This window comes from Tachyglossus aculeatus, chromosome 19, assembly GCF_015852505.1.
Source record: "Tachyglossus aculeatus isolate mTacAcu1 chromosome 19, mTacAcu1.pri, whole genome shotgun sequence".
NCBI classification, from domain to species: domain Eukaryota; kingdom Metazoa; phylum Chordata; class Mammalia; order Monotremata; family Tachyglossidae; genus Tachyglossus; species Tachyglossus aculeatus.
This window is the reverse complement of record NC_052084.1, coordinates 16,826,187-16,849,291: the sequence shown is the minus strand read 5'-3', so window position 1 is coordinate 16,849,291 and position 23,105 is coordinate 16,826,187. Positions and strand designations below refer to the sequence as shown.

Here is a 23,105-nt window from a genome sequence, read left to right as displayed (position 1 = left end):
GGCTTTGGAGTCAGAGGTCGTGGATTCAAATCCCGGCTCCGTCACTTGTCAGCTGGGTGACTCTGGGCATGTCACTTCACTTCTCTGTGCCTCAGTTCCCTAATCTGTAAAATGGGGATGAAGACTGTGAGCCCCCCGTGGGACAATCTGATCACCTTGTAACCTCCCCAGCGCTTAGAACAGTGCTTGGCACATAGTAAGCGCTTAATAAATGCCATTATAAATAAAAAATACCAGAGTTACTATTAGTGGAAATAGTAGTAACAGAGAGCGCAGGTGCCCCCTCTAGTGGTTGAGTTCGGCAATACAGCTCAACAATATTCCCAAGAAAAGGAAAACTCCCTCTGACTGTAAATTAATAAGTGAGCAAAGGAGCAATTCAGCAATGGCATTTAGTGAGCGCTTATTACGTGCAGAGCACTGTACTAGGCGCTTGGAAGAGTACAATTCAAAAGAATCAGTAGACACACTCCCTGCCCATAACGCACTCATTACAGTCTAAAGGGCCGACTGCGATTTTAATACGGATAAATAAGTGAAATCGGAAAAATCAGGGAGGTAAACAACATTAGAAGCCCGTATACATAATTGGTTCTTGCATTCATTCATTCAATCGTATTTATTGAGCACTTACTGGGTGCAGAGCACTGTACTAGGCGCTTGGGAAGTCCAAGTTGGCAACATATAGAGACGGTCCCTACCCAACAGCGGGCTCACAGTCTAGAAGGGGGAGACAGACAACAAAACAAAACATATTGACAAAATAAAATAAATTAAATAAATAGAATAAATATGTACAAATAGAGTAATAAATATGTACAAACATATATACATATATACAGGTGCTGTGGGGAGGAGGAGCTAAGGCAGGGGGATGGGGCGGGGGAGTAGGGGGAGAGGAAGTAGGGGGCTCAGTCTGGGAAGGCCTCCTGGAGGAGGTAAGCTCTCAGTAGGGCTTTGAAGGGAGGAAGAGAGCTAGCAACACATTCTTGCATGTGTTTCTCTTCTTCCAACTCTAAGTTCTTTAAGGGCAGGGAGCCTTTGTTTTTCTCCTATTCTGTAGATCCTCGGTACCTAAGCATTTGGCTTTTCGCACAAAAGGCATTTAAAAAAATGATAGTGACATCTAATGCTTCCCCCTGGGCCTTCCTGGCCTATAAGTTGATCACAATAGGAAATGAAGTTGGTCTGGTGCCGTTTGCTTTTCCCCCTTTTAGACTGTGAGCCCACTGATGGGTAGGGACTGTCTCTATATGTTGCCAATTTGTACTTCCCAAGAGCTTAGTTCAGTGCTCTGCACATAGTAAGCGCTCAATAAATACGATTGATGATGATGATGATGACCAACAATACCAACAGCTTCCACATTAACTTGCGCTTTGAAATTGCTGCAAACCCATTACTTGGGTATGTGTCCTAATAAGTACGATCAATCATATTTATTGAGTGCTTACTGTGCGCGGAACATGGTACTAAGCGATTGAGAGACTACAATTTAACAGACACGTTCTGTGCCCACAACGAGCTTACAGTCTAGAAAGGGAGACAGACATTAATATAAATAAATAAATTGTGGTAAGTACATAAAGTCTGTGGGGCTGGTGGCGGGTGGGGGAGAAGTGCGAGGAATAAAGGAAGCCATTGATAATAACAATAATAATAATAGCATTTGTTAAGTGCTATGTGCCAAGTACTCTTCTAAGCACTGGCTTAAATACAAGGTAATCATGTTGTCCCACGTGAGGCTCACAATCTTAATCCCCATTTTACAGATGAGGGAACTGGCACAGAGAAGTTAAGTGAAGTGCCCAAAGTCATGCAGCTGACAAGTGGAGGAGCCGGGATTAGAACCTTCGACCTCTAACTTCCAAGCCCGTGCTCTTTCCTCTAAACCATGCTGCTTAGATTATCTGATCTCTTCCAAGTCTTTGAGACTTCTGGTCTACATGGATTCTCAAATTTAATAGTTTGAGACAGCACTGACTAATTTTACTGAGCTCTTAAGCCTCTTCCTTGAATACAACTCATCAGTCCATTTTGACTGGAATGTATCCAGCTTCTTATATACTCTCACTTCCCACCTCTATTCGATTTGGGATTGAGAGTTTTATCTTATCCTTTAACTTTTTTGCACGATCACTCTGCCCCCATCTTACCTCCTTCCCTTCCCCACAGCACCTGAATATATGTATAAATGTTTGTACATATTTATTACTCTATTTATTTTACTTGTACATATCTATTCTGTTTATTTTATTTTGTTAGTATGTTTGGTTTTGTTCTCTGTCTCCCCCTTTTAGACTGTGAGCCCACTGTTGAGTAGGGACTGTCTCTATATGTTGCCAATTTGTACTTCCCAAGCACTTAGTACAGTGCTCTGCACATAGTAAGCGCTCAATAAATACGATTGATGATGATGATGATACAGTCCTTAAACCTATTTACGATCTGCTGAACTAAGTGAGCTGACCAAATACGCCCAACCACAATTTCCCCCTCATGGTTTGGAGACCTATAATAGATTGCTAACCTGTTCCCATTCTTTTGCGTTTTTTTTATGTTTTCCTTTTACCCAACAATCCTCCTGCTTCCTGGGCTTCTGAGCATTTACCCCCCTGTGACTCACTCATTTCCCTGAACGACTTATACAATTGCGGTATGGATTAAGCCCTTACTGTGTGCCAAGCACTGGGGTAGAGATACAAGTTATCCGGTCCCACATGGGGCTCACAGTCTAAGGAGGAGGAGGGGCGGGTATTGAATCCCCATTTTGCCGATGAGGGAATTGAGGCCCAGAGAAATGGACTAGCCCAAGGTCACCCATCAGACTTGCGGCGGAGCCGGGATTAGAACCCAGGTCCTTCTGGACTCCCAGGCTATCCACTAGATCACACTTAAGAAGGGCTTGCCTGCATCAGGTTTCCTCCAAACAACCAAACACTCCTGCTACCACCGTTGGGTAGGGACTGTCTCTATATGTTGCCAATTTGTACTTCCCAAGCTCTTAGTACAGTGCTCTGCACACAGTAAGCGCTCAGTAAATACGATTGATGATGATGATGCTACCAAGCAGTCATCCCTGTCTTTTTTTTTTTTTTTGGCAGTCTTACCAGCCCAGAGCAGAACGGTTTTTTTAGCTGTCTTTGTAAGTGCACAGTTATGCGTGCTTTTGTGGCATTGCTTGCGGCTTTACCTGGGGCTTGGAGGATGGGCACAGATGACAGATAATTAAGGAAGCTGATATCCTCATCGGGAGATGAGCGTTCGCAGGAGAAACACTAGGGAAGAGAAACTGCTGTTGTCACCACAGTTATAATGGCCCCTGCGATCCCAAGGCTGCGAGAGAAATCTTGCTCTTGGATCGGGGGATTTAGGGCATATGAGATTCGCCGCCCCCATCAAACCCACAGCGTTTATAAGCCCCCAGTGAGAGAGGGATGGTATTAAATTCCCACTTGTGGATTTTTTCTCAGCGCTTAGTATAGTGTACAGAGTAAGGACTTAAGAGATATTACTGCCACTGCTACTGCATATCTATAGATTATGATTTATGTTCACGTCTGTCTGGCCCGCTAGAGCGTAAGCTCTCTGGGGCCAGGGAATGTGTCTGCTAGACTGTGAGCCCACTGTTGGGTAGGGACCGTCTTTATATGTTGCCAACTTGTACTTCCCAAGCGCTTAGTACAGTGCTCTGCACACAGTAAGCGCTCAATAAATACGATTGACTGATTGATTGATTGATTGCTAACCACTGCATTGTCTTAGTGTCTTAGAGCACGAGCCTGGGAGTCAGATGGATCTGGGTTCTAATCCTGGTTCTGCCACTTGTCTGCTGTGGGACCTTGGGCAAGTCACTTCACTTCTCTGGGGCCTCAGTTCCCCCATCTGTAAAATGGGGATTAAAGATCGTGAGCCTTATGTGGGACAGGGACTGTGTCCAACCTGATTACCTTGCATCATACCCCAGCGCTTAGTACAGTGCCTGGCACATAGTAAGCGCTTAACAAAGCCCTTAAGCGCTGCAGAGAGACAGCGTGGCTCAGTGGAAAGAGCCCGGGCTTTGGAGTCAGAGGTCATGGGTTCGAATCCCGGCTCCGCCACATGTCTGCTCTGTGACCTTGGGCAAGTCACTTAACTTCTCTGAGCCTCAGTTCCCTCATCTGTAAAATGGAGATTAAGACTGTGAGCCCCCCATAGGACAATCTGATCACCTTGTTTCCCCCTCAGCGTTTAAAACAGTGCTCTGCACATAGTAAGCACTTAACAAATACCATTAGAGAAGCAGCGTGGCTCAGTGGAAAGAGCCCGGGCTTTGGAGTCAGAGGTCATGGGTTCAAATCCCGGCTCTGCCAATTGCCTGCTGTGTGACTTTGGGCAAGTCACTTCACTTCTCTGGGCCTCAGTTCCCTCATCTGTAAAATGGGGATGAAGACTGTGAGCCCCCCGTGGGACAACTTGATCATCTTGTAACCTCCCCAGCACTTAGAACAGTGCTTTGCACATAGTAAGCACTTAATAAATGCTATCATTATTATTATTATTATTAACAAATGCCACAATTATCATTATCACTTCGATAAATGCCACTGCTTACCCTGTATTTACCCCAGTGCTTATTACAGTGCCTGTCACATAGTATGTGCTTAACAAATACCTTTTTTAAAAAAAATTAGATGAGTACTGCTTCTCTGGAGGGTTGCAGAGGCAACTTCTACCTCACCATTTCCTGATCAGAACAAGAAAGAGAAGCCTGGGGAATAATCTGAGGACTCAGACCTTGTTATATTCTCTAAGGGGGAAGGCTGACAGACAAAACACTGAGTGTCACCCCCAATCTTGCCTCCAGGTCTCAAGGAGGCAAAGCTACAATCATTTCACGTGAGCCCACTCTTCTAGACTGTGAGCCCGCTGTTGGGTAGGGACCGTCTCTATATGTTGCCAACTTGTACTTCCCAAGCGCTTAGTACAGTGCTCTGCACACAGTAAGCGCTCAATAAATATAATTGAATGAATGAATGAATTTCATTGGGGAAAAGATTGGGGCCAAATGCTGATCCAAGAACAGGTCCAAGAGGAGTTTTCCCTGAAAAATAGGAAGGGGAAAGCTTGTTTTCCTTGCTACTTCCCAGTTCCAAGCCCTTCTATTTCCTATTAGAATTGCCCACGGTGGGGCTCACGCTCTTAATCCCCATTTTACAGATGAGGTAACTGAGGCCCAGAGAATTTAAGTGATTTGCCCAAGGTCATGCAGCAGACAAGTGGCGGAGCTGGGATTAGAACCCGCGTCCTTCTGCCTCCGAGGCCTGTGATCTAGCCACTAAACTGTGCTGCTTCAATAGGGAGAAATACAAAAACACAACTTTGACATGAGAGACCCAAGTTTAATCATACCCTACCGGGGAGAAGAAACTGGGAGAAAATGCTCTACCATTACACTTCAAAATTCTCCGGTCATATTTTCAACCTCCACGTAAAACGGCCCGACTGAGTTAAATGGGTAATGGACCTCAAGGTTCAGCTGTTTCATTTCGAAACCACGGCAATTTCTTTCTTTACATGGTATTTGTGCAGCGCTTACTATGTGCCAGGCACTGTACTGAGCACTGGGACAGATACACCATCACCAGGCTGGACACAGCCCGTGTCCCACATGGGGCTCACAGTTTTAATCCCCATTTTACAGATGAGGGAACTGAGGCCCAAGGTCACACAGCAGACAAGTAGTGGAGCAGGGGATTAGAATCCATGACCTTCTGACTCCCATGCCCATGCCCTAGCCACTTGATGAAAATTAAGCATCATTATTATTATCAATAATAATAATAATAATTGCATGTATTAAGCACTTACTATGTGCAAAGCACTGTTCTAAGTGCTGGGGAGGTTACAAGGTGATCAGGTTGTCCTTCAGGGGGCTCACAGTCTTAATCCCCATTTTACAGATGAGGTAACTGAGGCCCAGAGAAGTGAAGTGACTTGCCCAAAGTCACACAGCTGACAATTGGTGGAGCCGGGGTTTGAACCCATGACCTCTGACTCCAAAGCCCGGGCTCTTTCCACTGAGCCACCCTGCTTCCCTACTTCCCATCATTAAGGGGCTGAAGCAGAGTTTTTCCTAACTCTGCAACTTAATACATTTACGGTCACATTCTTCTGGAAGGTTTTTTTTTTTTTTCCACTTGGATTTTTAGAGAAATGGGGTGATTTCTGACCTACCAGGGCTGGGAATTAGCGCTAAATAAATGCCATTATTATATGATTATATTATAAGGAGGATGATGGTAACTGGAAAAAAAAAAGATATTAGAAAAGAGCAAAAGCCCTAACCCCTCTCAGGATTGCACCTGGAGAGTTTCCAGTATGCTACCAGTCTTGACTATTCATTCAATCGCATTTATGGAGCGCTTATTGTGTGCAGAGCACTGTACTAAGTGCTTGGGAAGTACAAGTCGGCAACACATAGAGACGGTCCCTACCCAACAACGGGCTCACATTCATTCATTCATTCAATCGTATTTATTGAGCGCTTGTTGTGTGCAGAGCACTGTACTAAGCACTTGGGAAGTACAAGTCGGCAACATACAGAGACGGTCCCTACCCAACAACAGGCTCACAGTCTAGAAGGGGGAGGGAGACAACAAACCAAAACATGTGGACAGGTGTCAAGTCACCAGAATAAATAAAAATAAAGCTAGATACACATCATTAACAAAATAAATAGAATAGTAAATATGTACAAGCAGAGGCATACTCGTTCCATTCCTAGCTTGGGCAGTGGCTAGTGAGTGGAAGGCAATCTGCTACAAGTCAGAACTCACCTGTACTGGGGAGCAGTGGGATGGGAGAGAGTCAAAGGTGGAGACTCAAGTTCACTGCGTGGAAGGAGGCAATGGTAAACTGCTTCTGTGTTTTTACCAAGAAAACTCTATTTATCCACTACCAGAACGATCCCAGACAGAGGTGGGGCATTCGGGGAGAGATGTGTCCATGGAGTCGCTGTGGGTCAGAGACCAGTCAACAGCATAAGACAAGAAAAGTCCTAAACTCGCTCTTCGCCGGATTCGCCTCTACTTTGGCACTTACCTTGGACGCCCCAATAAAACCTCCAAAAGATGCTGTGCTACCTACTGGCTTCATGCTGTTCTCTCCAGAAAGGACCTAGGTCCCTTTGAAGTTTAAACAAAAACATTAGCGGGAAAGCGACGGTGCATTATACACAACTATTTGACTGAAGAAAAATGCTATTCTAAAACGCAAAGATATCCACGGATTAACAGGGCTCACTATCTGAGCTACATAACCGCTTAAAACCACAATCTTCCTGGATTGCAGTCAACAACCGTTGCCAGCATTTGAAACCTGTTTAACAGTCTTGGAAGGAAAAAATAATAATAATAATATTAATTGCTATATTTGTTATGCCTTACTATGTGCCAGGCACTTTACAAAGCACGGAGGTGGATACAAGCAAATCAGGTTGAACACAATCCCTATTACACCTGTGGCTCAGTCTTAATCCGCATTTGACAGATGAGGTAACTGAGGCCCAGAGAAGTAAAGTGACTTGCCCAGGGTCACACAGCAGACAAGGGGTGGAGCCGGAATTAGAATACATGACTTTCCAACTCCCAGGCCCGGGATCTAGAAATGGGATTGTAAACCTGACGTGGGCAGGGAACGTGTCTACCAATTCTACTGTACTGTAGATTCCCAATGGCTAAATACAGTGCTCTGCATCCAGTGAGTGCTCAATAAATACCGTGCTCTGCGCACAGTAAGTGCTCAATAAATACGATCGAATGAATGAATGAATTCCGCAGATTGATTGCTAAAAGAATGCTTTAAGAAAAAGCCGTGAAGCCAGTGAGCAGTTGGAAAAATTTCTTTCAGAGCCTAATATGGTATAAAAATCTTGCAGTTTGGCATTAATTTAACATTTCTTTTATAATAATAATAATAATGATGGCATTTATTAAGCACTTACTATGTGCAAAGCACTGTTCTAAGCGCTGGGGAATTTACAAGGTGATCAGTTTCTCCCACGGGGGGCTCACAGTCTTAATCCCCATTTTACAGGTGAGGTAACTGAGGCACAGAGAAGTTAAGTGACTTGCCCAAAGTCACACAGCTGATAATTGGTGGAGCCAGGATTTGAACCCACCACCTCTGACTCCAAAGCCCATGCTCTTTCCACTGAGCCATGCTGCTTCTCTTTTATGTTACCAGAAGTTGCTTAGAAATCAAAGGGAAAATGTCTTTAGCAAATCACTATCAAAAACACAACATTTTACCTTTCTGAAGAGAGAATAATAGCTTCTTAAAGACTTAAAGATGGCATAACGTATTTAGAAAGGCCCCAGCTCATCTCGGGTGTATGTTCTGTTTTTAATAAGACTTGTGCTTTAACAACAAGAAAATAAAACAATGTTCTAAGAGCTTCCTGATGCCCCAGGAGTACTTTTTTTATTATTTTAATAACAATTTCTCACACTTTTCTCCTTCTCCCAAGAGGTGCAAAAAAGTTTTTTTTGTAGTTATTAGCAACATCAAATGACTTTCCTTCAACTCAAATGTCAAAATGGGAAGGAAATTTTTAGCCCGGGTGTATTCCTAGACTTCATGTAATAGCATTCACCTTCACGCAGATTAATCTTGATCCCCATAAAGCTACCAAGACCATCTTTCCAAGCTCCCAAAAAATGGGAAGCAGCCAAAGAAACAAAGCAGAGGGAGGGAATATTGGTAGTTGATAGGTAGTGAGAAAACTTTACTAAAGTACTAAAAAAAAAACCAACAGGACTCCAATAGTTAGAACCTGAAAGAGAACGCCACATCACCTGAGAATAATAAAATCATAACGGCAAGTTTTGGGCTCCGAAAAAATACGTGAAAACTTGTCAAACTACTCACGTGCTCCTCTAGACTGTAAACTCGTTTGGGCGGGGAATGTGGCTGTTTATTGTTGTATCGTACTCTCACAAGCGCTTAGTACAGGGCTCTGCACTCAGTAAGCGCTCAATAAATACAACTGAATGAATGAAAAAGACAGCTCAATTGGCAGAGCTAAACGACTGCGAACTATAAAGCTGACGGCGGCCAATCGAATAACCGTCTTGAAACATCGAAACTATGCTTGGTGCCTCTCGGGGAGAGGTTCAAATGTAAAGGACTAAATTCATGGGACTCTGTCCTAAACTCACATCAGCACTAGGAAAAAAACAGATACCAAAGTCGTGGCGGTCACCATCCCCTCTACCTCTAGACCGTCAGCACATTGTGGTCAGGGAATGTGCCTCTTATAATTGTTCCACTGAACTCTCCCAAGCGCTTAGTACAGTGCTCTGCCCATGGTAAGTGCTCAAATACTGATATTTACTGATCAAATATTGATTCGATTGGCTATCCAGGGAACAGGGAGTCTGGTTTCAGTCAATCAAAGCTACATGGTGGAGGTGTCTAACTTGGTTACCACAGCCCTTACACCCAGCTCTGTTTCTGGTTGAGGGAGTAGTCATCATCATCGTCATCATAATAGTACATGTTACCATGTTTTGGACACATAATCAGGAGGACTAATTCTCTGGAGAAGACAATAATGCTAGGAAAAGTCCAGGGAAAACATGGAAGAAGCAGACCAGCAACTAGATGGATAGAGATCCTAACAATGATAATGGGAGAACCATTAGAAAGGTTACGGATTATGGGAGATGAGAGGACGTTCTGGAGAAAGTATATCCATGGAGTTGCTATGAATCGGAAACAACTTGACGGCACTTAATAATAATAAACTTGTTAAGCGCTTAGGATATGTCAAGCACTGTTTTAAGCGCTAGGGATATTACACGTTAATCAGGTTGGACATAGTCCCCATCCCACAAGGGGCTCACACGCTTAATCCCCATTTTTAGAGAGGAGGGAACTGAGGCCAAGAGAAGTGAAGTGACTTGCCCAAGTTCACACACAGCAGATGTGTGGTGGAGACAGGATTAGAACCCAGGTCCTCTGAGTCCTAGGCCCATGCTCTAGCCACTAAGCCGCCCTGCTTCTCACTTCCCTTCCCACGTGTCCTTTCCCACAAAGAGGGAGGCTACCATGATTCACAGGTATTCATCTTCACTAGCACCTAATTCTCTTAGCTCCTGCTTCTCTTCCTCTCCCTGAACCACTAAGGGTTTCTGGAAAACGGGAAGAATTGGTCACAGCTAATCTGATCTCCCTTCTCTTTTTTTTTTTTTGAAAGAAAAAAAACATATGTTGACTAAGGCCAATGCATTAGGGAGACAGGTGTATCCATTTTTCTTTCCCCTTTGTTCCCATCTGTTCTTTCAGCTGGCTAACCCTTCCAAATCTCCCTTCTTCCTGTTTCTCAGGCTTAAGGAGGAAATCACTTACTCCAAAAGCTTATTCCATCTCTGATAAAAAGTATTGTGCACATATTCTTATTTTGCTTTTCTAAGGTTGTGTGTTAACTGAAAATATAAATCACAATTTGGTTATCTTTCCATTGAATTCCATTCAGTGATTTTGCATCAGGTTTTAACTTGCCACTAAACATCCATTTTACGGTGGATTTTACAGTTTGACACTCTTCGGCATTTCACCAGAATAATCTTCACTTTGGATACCATGACACACATTTCCAGTTAAAGAATCTGATGTCATTCTTGATTTTTTTTTCCCCCTACTTCTGACTCAAATCCACAAACTTTGCTTCATTAGTTTACTGTTGTTCTTTTCCTGCTCTTTCTTCCTAAAAATGAGCTAGATGTGCCAGTAAACTCAATGTGAGGCAATGGGGAAATCCTTCATAGAGCCAGAATTACAACTTAATGTTCTTCGGTATGGATGAGAGCTGGCATTCAATAAGCACCGTTTGATATTCCTGTAACACCCCAGAAGAGTTTCCGAATGCCAGAAAGAAGGTGAAGGCACAACTTAAGAAACCAAAAGTCTTCTCTGTAATTCAGAACATGAGTTTCTACCTCACCTCCCTTGGAAATAAAGAAGTGGGTGGCAGTGAAAGTATGTAACTTTATAACACAGCTATGCAGATCTTATAAGGCACAGTTGCCTTGTCTATAAATCTGTAATATCATAGCTTTTAAAAAATACTGTGTTGCTAATATGAAGACATATGCAGAATTTTGGGGTGAAGAAATAGTAGTGAAGGAAAAATCGTATAACTAACTATAATTTTAGTTTTTGGTCTATACCACAGAAGTGCAAACTATTGACTTGGATGAAAAGTGTCACAGTCTTCTAGACTGTGAGCCCACTGTTGGGTAGGGACCGTCTCCATATGTTGCCAACTTGTACTTCCCAAGCGCTTAGTACAGTGCTCTGCACACAGTAAGCGCTCAATAAATATGATTGCATGAATGAATGAATGAACATGGCCTAGTGGACAGAGAATTGGTCTGGGAATCAGAAGGACGCAGAGGTTCTATTCCCAGCTATGCCACTTGCCTGCTGTTTTACCCTGGGCAAGTCACTTCACTTCTCTGGGCCTCAAGTTCCTTCATCTGTGAAATGGGGATTAAGACGGAGTCCCACATGTCCAACCTCATCAGCCTGTATCCACCCCGGCGCTTAGTACAGTGCCTGGCACGTAGGAAGCACTTAACAAATAACATTAAAAAAGCCCGCCATAAAACCTCCTCTACTATTACTTTGGCTGTAGAAGAAATGCATATACAGAGCTCTCACATAAGACCCGTTTGTGATATCCAAGTCTTATTTAGAGAAGATGGAGAAGCTCGTTGTGAGCAGGGAACAAATCTACCAACTTTGTTTTACTGTAGTCTCCCAAGCGCTCAGTATAGTGTTCGGCTCACAGTATGTGCTCAATAAACACGACTGATTGATTGACAGAGAGCCTCGTCATTTGCCAAGCACATCCAGGAGATGGTGACCTGGAATTACCTGTCTGGCAGCATGCTAAGCGATCAGGTTCTGATAAGCATATTGCATGCATTTAGCCCCCCTATTTTAAGGTTTTTTTAAGTGCTTACTATGTGCCAGACCCTGTACTAAGCACTGGGGTAGATACACGCTAATCGGGTTGGATACAGTCCCTGTCCCACATGGGGCTCACAGTCTTCATCCCCGTTTTACCGATGAGGTCACTGAGGCCCAGAGAAGTGAAGCAACCGGCCCAAGGTCACACAGGGATTAGGACCCAGGTACTTCTGATTCCTAGGCCCGGGCTCTACCCATTAGGCCACCCTACTTCTTACCTTAAAAATAAGCGTAAGAGGCCACGCTTAATTCGAGGCAAGGCTGAGCTTTGGTACATCTGGGAACCAATTTAGTTGTGAAAGAATAAAATCGATAATTTTCTGTTTGTAAAACATCTTCTACTCATTCAATACTATTCCAGTAGGCTATCTGATGGCAGCATCATCTTCCGTAATAATGGCGATTACGCCGCTGCATATTGAAAGTCGATAGAAACTGGCACCTCTTTCCTTCCAAATTAAACACAGCACACACAGCACTTCAATGTCCCCAGACGTAAATCGCTAGGTACTTCGAGAGAGACCGGTCGAAAGACTTTGCTGGAGGGCTCTAATCGGAGCCTACAAATCTTCCTCATGGCATCAAGAAATGAAAAAAAAAGTCTAGGGATATAGGTACCAATGGAGATATCTTTAACAAGAAATATCTTTAACTAGCTTCGCTATAACCAAAGACCTCCTAATTAAAAACGCCCAACTTCGTAGGCCAAAGTTGCATCAGTTAACAGGGTGAGGTTTCTTTTCGCTGTGTGTTTAGCTAAATCGACTCACGTATTTCAAATATTTAAAAGCACTGTTAAGGTGGGCAGGTAAACAATTTGGGTATGGTATGAGGAGAAAAAGAGGGAACTGTGAAGGGTGCCCTGTGGCAAAACTCTGTCACCCGTTTTGCCAAGGTCATTCGATCCCAAGGAATCGCGGATGCAGAGATTATCTGATGGAGCCATGGGTCCTGGGTCCGAGATTCCCGAGTTTCTTCAATTAAGGCTACTCGGCTTAAAAAAAATTCTGGGTGAGGGTTGGAAATTTCCAAATTTTTCTCTTAAGCACCAACATCTTTTAGCCCTTAAAGCCCTTAGTCTTTTAGCCCGTAAAGAATAATGGATTCCAGCTAGATTGAGGCAATCCTGAAAAATACATCCACAGACTGGAGTTTGGTGAGTTCAAGGGCACTGTAGGCAACTCAGTTTGGAAAATCAGATTGGGGCTACTATGCAAGAGGCTCTTTGTGTTACACACACTGAAAACCGCTCTGACAATCCTGAGAAAATAAATGAAGCGTCCGAGGGAGGAGAATGTGATTTTACCCAGACACTACATGAAAAACTACCCAATGCAAAGAAAACCCCAAGGAAGTGTCAACCATATGATTTAGATAGTCTGACAAAAACAAAAAAAACCTTTGACTGCACTTACCAGCAAAGCATTTGGAACACAGATTCATAGTCTTGCTGGACCTGGGACAACAGAGAGAAAAAAAAGAAAAAAGAAAGAGCTAAATCTTCAATATCAATCTAATCGATACACAAAGACGAGAGGTTGTGAAGTAGGGGCAGGATTTTCTGGATCCTTCTTTTCACTGTACTGAACAGCTTCAGAAGTGTCAGGTCCAACATATTTGTTCGACTGTTCCTGATGAACTGTAGTTAAAAAACTACACTGTGAGCTCGTTGTGGGCAGGAATGCATCTGTTAGTGTACTCTCCCCAGCGCTTAGTATGGTGCTTTGCATACAGTAAGCACTCAATTCATACGACTGAATGAATGAACTTTGTTTCGATTAAACTGAATTTGATTCTCTCCCCACCAACCACCACCATAAGAGAAGCAGCGTGGCTCAGTGAAAGAGCCCGGGCTTGGGAGTCAGTGGTGATGGGTTCTTATCCTGGCTCCGCCACTTGTCAGCTGTGTGACTTTGAGCAAGTCAATTAACTTCTCTGGGCCTCAGTTACCTCATCTGTAAAATGGGGATTAAGACTGTGAGTCCCACGTGGGGCAACCTGATCACCTTGTATCCTCCCCAGCACTTAGAACAGTGCTTCACACATAGTAAGTGCTTAACAAATGCCATAATTATTATTATTATATCCCAAGTTATGGGCAAGGAATGTGTCTACCATCTCTGTCATACTGTTCTCTCCCAAATGCTTAGTACAATGCTCTGCACACAGTAAGCACTCAATAAATACCATTGATTGATTGAGGTATTTAGGAATGGGAGCGGTTGTCATCTACACCACCTAGAATTAATCATTCTTTTTTTCCATTTTTAAATGCAAGGTCCGATAGATGTCCAGAAGACAGTCATGTGTGTCAACTCCAAAAGTCTAAGAGTCTACGGAGATTGATCAGTGGTATTTAGTGGGCGCTTACTGGGTTCAGAGCACTGTACTTACTTCGGAGAGTGCGATATGACAGAGTTGGTCAAAATGTTCCCTGCCCAGAAATTAACACAACAGGCCTAGCTCAGAAGCCTTTGGCTAATGTGCATCTCGACAGCTGCTGAATCCCATTCCAGCCCTGCTAACATTACAAAGTCCCTGGTCCCTCCATAGATGTATGTATACATATATATATGTATATATATATGTATATATGTATATATCCTGTATATATGTATATATATGTATATATCCTGTATATATGTATATATGTTTGTACGTATTTATTACTCTATTTATTCATTTATTTATTTTACTTGTACATATCTATTCTATTTATTTTATTTTGTTAGTATGTTTGGTTTTGTTCTCTGTCTCCCCCTTTTAGACTGTGAGCCCACTGTTGGGTAGGGACCGTCTCTAGATGTTGCCAATTTGTTCTTCCCAAGCGCTTAGTACAGTGCTCTGCACACAGTAAGCGCTCAATAAATACAATTGATGATGATGATTGTAAGGGGATCGCATCTTCCCACTCAATTATATTGTACTATCCCATGCTGGCTCTTTTAGACTGTGAGCCCACTGTTGGGTAGGGACTGTCTCTATATGTTGCCAACTTGTACTTCCCAAGCGCTTAGTACAGTGCTCTGCACACAGTAAGCGCTCAATAAATGCGATTGATTGATTGATTGATTGCACAGCCAGCACTTGATAAATACCGCTGACTGGTTGCTTCCAGTCTTACTCCAAGTTCTACTTGGATGACGAGACCCATGTGGATCACTCTAGACCGTATGCTCGCTGTGGGGAGGGAATGTGGCTATCAACTCTGTTCTACTGTACTCTCTCAAGTGCACACAGTAAGCGTTCACTAACTACGATCACTGAATGTGGGACAGGGATTCTGTCCCACCTGATTAAAATGGATCTACCTCAGCACTTAGTACTTGACACCCCGAAGCAGCGTGGCTCAGTGGAAAGAGCCCGGGCTTCACCAGTTCAAATCCCGGCTCCGCCACTTGTCAGCTGTGGGACTTAGGGCGAGTCACTTCACTTCTCTGGGCCTCAGTTCCCTCATCTGTAAAATGGGGATTAAGACTGAGCCCCACGTGGGACAACCTGATCACCTTGTAAAACTCCCTAGCGCTTAGAACAGTGCTTTGCACATAGTAAGCGCTTAATAAATGCCATTATTATTATTATTATTATTATTATTATTATAGTTATTATGCTGCCAAGTTGTTTCCGACCCACAGCGACTCCACAGACACATCGCTCCCAGAAGGCCCCGCCTCCATCTGCAATCGTTCTGGAAGTGTATCCATAGAGTTTTCTTGGACAAAATCTGGAAATGGTTTACCGTTGCCTTCTTCCGCACAGTCAACTTGAGTTTCAACCCCCGACTCTCTCCCGTGCCGCTGCTGCCCAGCTCAAGGGATTTTTGCCTTCCATTCACTTACCACCGGCCAAGCTACAAATGGAATGGGTATGCCTCTGCTTTCTTATTTTTAATAGCATTTATTAAGCGCTTACTATGTGCAAAGCACTGTTCTAAGCGCTGCCTCTTCCTCCCATAGCCGAGACTGGCAGAGTACTGGAAACTCGCTAGGTGTGATCCTGAGAGGGGGCCTGGCACATTGTAAGTGCTTTAACAAATGCCATAATCTACTTATTTTACTTCTCACCAAGAATGACCAGTGGGACCTGGAGTCCAGCAGATATGAATAAGGCACCAAAAGGAAACCTGATGTTAATTCACGCTTCTATTTCTCCAAGTCAACTGGGAAATAATGTACTGTTTTCTTCATCAGCCTTCTGTTCAGTTGGGGATATAATAGTAATAATAATAATGGCATATATTAAGCGGTTACTATGTGCAAAGCGCTGTTCTAAGCACGGGGAGGTTACAAGGTGATCAGGTTGTCCCATGGGGGGCTCACAGTCTTAATCCCCATTTTACAGATGAGGTAACTGAAGCCCAGAGAAGTGAAGTGACTTGCCCAAAGTCACACAGCTGACAATTGGCAGAGCCGGGATTTGAACCATGACCTCTGACTCCAAAGCCCGGGCTCTTGCCACTAAGCCACGCTGCTTCTCTGTGGGATCAGTTCATCTCTCACCATGTTTTTCAATAATAATATAATAATAATGGTATTTGTTAAGCGCTTGCTATGTGCCAGGCACTGTACTAAGCACTGGGGTGGATACAAGCAAATTGGGTTGGACACAGTCTCTGTCCCACGTGAGGCTCACAGTCTCAATCCCCATTTTGCAGATGAGGAAAGTGAGGCCCAGAGAAATGAAGTGACTTGATCAAGGCCGTACAATTAGAACCCATGACCTTCTGACTCCCAAGCCCAAGCTCCATCCACTATGCCATGCTGCGTCATGCTGCCCGTATCGCGTCCACTCCATGACCAAAACGCTACGCGACATCAAAACGTTTATCAGTCCGCTGGAAGAAGAGGGATGGGCTCACAACACTTTTCTCTAGGCCTCTGAGAAGATTTGGTTAAACCAAGGTTTAAAACGTAGGCGTGGCTGATTACAACCCCTACGCAGTCGTTTGCTACAAAAATGCCACCGCCGATGCCCAGAATTAACCAAAACATTGAACCGAAGGGAGGGGGGGGAGCCCATGTCCTTGAGAACTTCCCCTCTTGCGAAGCGACTTTCTCTCTGGGGAGGCAGTTCTCAGGACAGTAAATTGCTATTTTGGGGAGGATTGCCGGTCGATTGCCTGCAGTCCCTTAGTTCTTCTGAAGGTCAGATTAATCAGTTGGTGAAGGAGCCTCCAGGCGCGTGTTTGGGGCCGATTCTGGGTGGATTCCCTACTCTCTCCCAACTTAAAATCGGACATCACGGTCTGCTGCTGGTGGTCATCCCGGATCGGCTGCACTGGTTAACTACATTTTTTACAAAATGAAATCCATTAAGATTAGTCAATCATATTTATTGAGCACTTCCTGGATAACAGAGCACCGTACTAAGCACTTGGGAGAGTGCCAATCAATGGCGTGTATTGAGCACTTACCATGTGCGGAGCACTGTACTAAGTGCCTGGGAGAGAATCGATCAATCAATTGTATTGACTGAGCATTTACTGTGAGCAGAGGACTGCCTTAATCAATCAATTGTATTTATTGAGCGCTTACTGTGTGCAGAGCACTGTACTAGGCGCTTGGGAAGTAAAAGTTGGCAACATAGAGAGAGACTGGAAGAGTATCAGTCAGTCAATCAATGGCATTTTTGAGCATATACCATGTGCAGAACATTGTATTAAGCGCTAGGGAGAGTAGGCTATCACAGCGTTGGTAGACACATACCCTGCCCACAAGGAGCTCACCGTCTATTGGAACATATCTACTCTGGCAATCTCTTATTCATTCAATCGTATTTATTGAGCACTTACTGTGCGCAGAGCACTGTACTAAGCGCTTGGGAAGTACAAGTTGGCAACATACAGTGACGGTCCGTACCCAACAACGGGCTCACAGTCTAGAAACGCAGACAAAAATCCATTTGGATTGTCGTGATCTGTCTCCCCCAAAGAAGTTCTAAAAATACGAAAAGTGAGGCAGCTGCAAAAAAAGACAACACTGTCAAGTCGCTTCACTTCTCTAAGCCTCGATTCACTCATCTGTAAAATGGGGATGAAGACTGTGAGCCCCATGTGGGACAGGGACTGTACCCAACCTGATTATCTATCCCAGCGCTGTGGGAATGTGTCGCTTATATTGTTGTATTGCGCTCTCCCAAGTGCTTGGTACAGTGTTCTGCAAATACGACTGGGTCTCAGCAATTGCCCACTGAAGAAGTCCATGGCAGGCTACAGTGTATACAATTCATAGAGAAGCAGCATGGTGTAGTGGACAGAACACGGGCTTGGAATCAGAAGGACCTGGGTTCGAATCCTGGCTCTGCCACTTATCTTCTGTGTAAACTTGGGCAAGTCATTTCACTTCCCTGTGGCTCAGTTACCTCATCTGTAAAATGGGGACTGAGATTGTGAGCCCACGTGGGACAGGGACTGTATCCAACCCAATTTGCTTGTATCCACCCCAGCGCTTGGTACAGTGCCTGGCACATAGTAAGCACTTAAATACCATTATTATTATTACAACTTATATCTCATACTGGTGGATTTGTTTTCAATCTCTACGTTTCAGCCAGAAGCAGGAGGCAGGACAGCTTCTCTGCAAATCCTGCCTCTGTCTTCATTACTAACAGCTCAATGCTGTTCGGTAGGGTGGCTTGAATTGTAAACATCACCACCAATCATCTAGTGGAAAAACAGAATAAAAATGAAAAAATATGTGATCTCCTTGTGTAAAAAAAAAAGGGGGGAGGGGCGAGGGAGAAATAGAGCAGGGACAAAGTCGGCATGTGATCAGATGTCTTTTCAACTAATCAATCAATCAGTGGTATCTACTGAGTGCTTACAGCACGCAGAGCCCTGGACTAAGCCCTTGGGAGAGTACAATTCAGAGTCAGTACACACATCGGTCTCTATGCGTTGCCAATTTCTACTTCCCAAGTGCTTAGTACAGTGCTCTGCACATAGTAAGCGCTCAATAAATATGATTGATGATGATTCCTTTATTCTTTTAGACTGTGAGCCCACTGTTGGGTAGGGACTCTCTCTATATGCTGCCAACTTGTACTTCCCAAGCGCTTAGTACAGTGCTCTGCACACAGTAAGCACTCAATAAATACGATTGATGATGACGATGATGATGATTCCTTGCCCACAACAGGCTTAAAGCCTACAGGGGGAAACGCAGTAGTACAGAGAGATAAATCACAAATGGGTACATAAGTGTTGTGGGGCCGAGGGAGGGGTGGATAAAAAGGGGTACAAATCTATGTTCTATGCAAGGCAAATATAATCAAGTCCCATATCAAATCACAAAAAGGAAACTAATTTTCCTGCTATCGATATTAGCCGCTGGCCCACCTGGAAAAACCAATATTGGTTTAAATACTTCAGTTTTATCTAAACCAGCAGGTTCACCAAGTTTTATCTTCCCCTGATTTCCTGGGGGGCTGCCAATGGGAGCCCATGCCTCCATTTAACTCCCTGTTTCTTGCCCCTGACCCAAAAATGAGCTGTTGTCTTTTTCTCTTCCTTCGGGGCCTGGAAATTTGACTTTCCTTTACTTAGTCCAGGAGAGGAGAGTTACATTAGGGGAGCTTACTGTGGACCAAAAAGGTGTCTACCAACTCTACTATACTGTCCTCTCCTGAGCAGTAAGCATAGTGCTCTGAACACAGTAATAATAATAATAATAATGGTATTTGTTAAGTGCTTATTATGTGGCAGGCACTGTACTAAGCGCTGGGATAGATACAAGGTAATCGGGTTAGACACAGTCCCTGCCCCACATAGGGCTTGCAGTCTCCACATTTAACAGATGAGGTAACTGAGGCCCAGAGAAGTGAAGGGACTTGCCCCAGGTCACACAGTAGACAAGTGGCAGAGGTGGGATTAGAACCCAGGTCCTTCTGACTCTCAGGCCTGGGCTCTATCCACACTGCTTCTCAGTAAACGCTCAGTAAATGCCACTGATTGATTGAGGCGGAAGAAATTGGAAAGAGCCTGGGCTTTGGAGTCTGAGGTCATGGGTTCAAATCCCAGCTCTGCCAATTGTCAGCTGTGTGACTTTGGGCAAGTCACTTCACTTCTCTGTGCCTCAGTTCCCTCATCTGTAAAATGGGGATTAAGACTGTGAGCCCCACGTAGGATAACCTGATTACCTTGCATCCCCCCAGCACTTAGAACAGTGCTTTGCACATAGTAAGCGCTTAATAAATGCCATCATTATTATTATTATCACTAAACAGACAACAAGCTTACAGTCTAGAAGACAGTCTAGTACAGTGCCAGGCACCGAACTAAGCACTGGGGATTTATACCAAATAATCGGGTTGACATAGTCCCTGTCCTACAGTTGAAGTTGGAGGGAGGACGATTTTACAGATGAGGAAACTGAGGTGCAGAGAAGTTACATGACTTGCCCAAGGTCACCAAGAAGGCAAACGGAAAGAGCCGGGATTAGAACCCACCTTGAAAAACTCTGATCTATCCCCGTATTCACAACAAAAATCAATCAACTGGCTTTTGGAAAGGAAGAGACATCGCTTCTTGGAGTTCTTCATTAAACGCTTGCGGAAAGCTAACCCACTGTATATACAATCAATCTCTCAATTATTTAGGGGGACTGGGAAAGCAGATTGACACTAGATGCAAATTAGGCACCAATTCATCGCATTTATCAAAATTTCCATTTACACTTAAGCCTTATATATTTGCAAATTAAGAAATCAACATATGCAAATTCTAACAAGTATACAGCACAACCCTAAGGCTCCGATTATTCTCCTAGAGGCTCCTAGCTGACGAAAGGCAACATATAGCTCTTATTGCTCACAAACGAGTGCAAAACACCACCTACAATCTGTCGGTCCTATTTATTGAGCACTTACTGTGTGCAGAGCGCTGTACTAAGCGCTCGGGAGAGGATAATACAGTGGGTAAACTATTTTTTTCATGTCTGCTCTTCCTGTAGATTGTAAGCTCCTTGTGGACAGGGACCGCTTCTACCCACTCTGTTGTATAGTCAATCAATCAATCGTATTTATTGAGCTCTTACTGTGTGCAGAGCACTGTACTAAGCGCTTGGGAAGTACAAGTTGGCAACATATAGAGACAGTCCCTACCCAACAGTGGGCTCACTCTGCACACAGTAAGTGCTCAATGTATACCACTGATTGATTGGACACTATCCCTGCCCTCTAATACTAATTGCGGTATCTGTTAAACACTCACTATGAGCCAAGCACTGTAATAATAATAATAATAATAATAATAATAATAATAATAATAATAAAATTCCAGTATTTGTTAAGAACTTACTGTGTGCTAGGCACTGTATTATGCACTGGGGTGGATACAAGCAAATCGGTTTGGACACAGTCCCTGTCTCAGGTGGGGTTCACAGCCTCAATCCCCATTTTCCAGACAAGTCAAATGACTTGCCCAAGGTCACCCAGCAGACAAGCGGCGGAGCCAGGATTAGAACCCGTGGCCTTCTGACTCCCAGGGCTGGGGTAGGCACAAGATGATCACGTCCACAAGGGGCTCACAGTCTAAGGAAGGTGGGAGAACAGACAAGAGGCGGAGCCAGGATTAGAACCCAGATCCTCTGCCTTCCAGCCCCGGGCTCTGTTTAATTGTAACTTAATTTAACGATGGCATTTATTAAGCGCTTACTGTGTGCAAAGCACTGTTCTAAGCGCTGGGGAGGTTACAAGGTGATCAGGTTGCCCCAAAGGGGGCTCACAGTCTTAATCCCCATTTTACAGATGAGGGAACTGAAGCACAGAGAAGCCCAAAGTGCTTGCCCAAAGTCACACAGCTGACAAGTGGCAGAGCCGGGATTTGAACCCACGACCTCTGACTCCAAAGCCCGTGCTCTTTCCACTGAGCCACGCTGCTTCTCTAGCCACTAGGCCACACTGCCTCAGAAACCATCTCTCCACATCTCTCCCCTTCTCCGGCTCTCACACGAGGATGGTATAAGGGACATCATCCCAATCTCAAAGGTCACTTTCATGTAGCTTTGGTGGAGAAGGCAATGGATAGCTAATCCAGAAACTCAAAATGCATTACTGTACACACTGAAGCTAAATTTCGATTTTGCCATTGAAGGGAATGCCTCCTTCAAGCCTCATTATTAAGAGAATGTAAGCATGCAGTGTACTGAGGCGCGCCACTGTTTCTTGTAAAATTGGCCAAAATGGAATCTCAGGACGGGTGGAAAGAGAACCTGTAGTAGTAGACTTCGAGATTCCTTAGTTGGAAATTATGCCATATTCTTGAAGAGAGATAGAGAGCCAAAAAACTCAGGTTAAGGAATTACAGGCCGAGGTTACGCAAGCCACCAAGGACACACACTGCTTGAGGAAATAAAAAGCTCAAGGCACTTTTGCGGGGCTGGAAAATCCCCCAGAAAAGTGAGAAGGAAGAAAGAGCAACATTTCAGTAGATTTGTGGCTGGTAAAAGGGAAGAGAACAGGTTATCTCAAAGCATCCAAAGGGACTATGGCAATTCTCCCCCCTCCTCTTTGTGGCTTAATGGAAAGAGCACGGGCTTGGGAGTCAGAGGTTGTGGGTTCTAATTCCGGCTCTGTCACTTATCTGCCACTCATCAGCTGTGTGACTCTGGGCAAGTCACAACTTTCCTGTGCCTAAGTTAACTCATATGTAAAATGGGGATTATTATTAATAATAATATTTTGGTATTTTTTAAGCACTTACTATGTGCCAAGCACTGTTCTAAGCACTAAGTGGATACAAGGTAATCAAATTGTCCCACATGGCGTTCACAGTCTTAATCCCCACTTTCCAGATGAGGTAAGATTAAGCGTGTGAGCCCCACATGGGAACTCCAGCGCTTAGAACAGTGCTTGCCACATAGTAAGCACTTAACAAATATCATTATTATTATTATATGTGTGTATGTATACATTTGTATGTATAATATTAATAATGATGGCATTTGTTAAGCATTTAATTTGTGCCAAGCACTGCTCTAAGCACTGAGGCAGATACAAGGTAATCAGGTTGTCCCACATGGGGCTAACAGTTACCCCTTTTTACAGATGAGGTAACTGAGGACCAGAGAAGGTAAGTGACTTGCCCAAAT

The 23,105-nt window shown here is 44.0% G+C and overlaps 1 protein-coding gene across 1 annotated transcript in view; it reads right to left on the bottom strand.

Moving 5' to 3' along the window:
* The window catches only part of ZFAND3 (zinc finger AN1-type containing 3), a 251,829-nt gene that overhangs the window by 153,956 nt on the left and 74,768 nt on the right, over positions 1-23,105 (bottom strand). Inside the window, exon 2 of the mRNA XM_038760762.1 lies at positions 13,434-13,474. Coding sequence (XP_038616690.1) covers positions 13,434-13,474 — 41 coding nt within the window. The remainder of the gene's footprint in view (positions 1-13,433; positions 13,475-23,105) is intronic.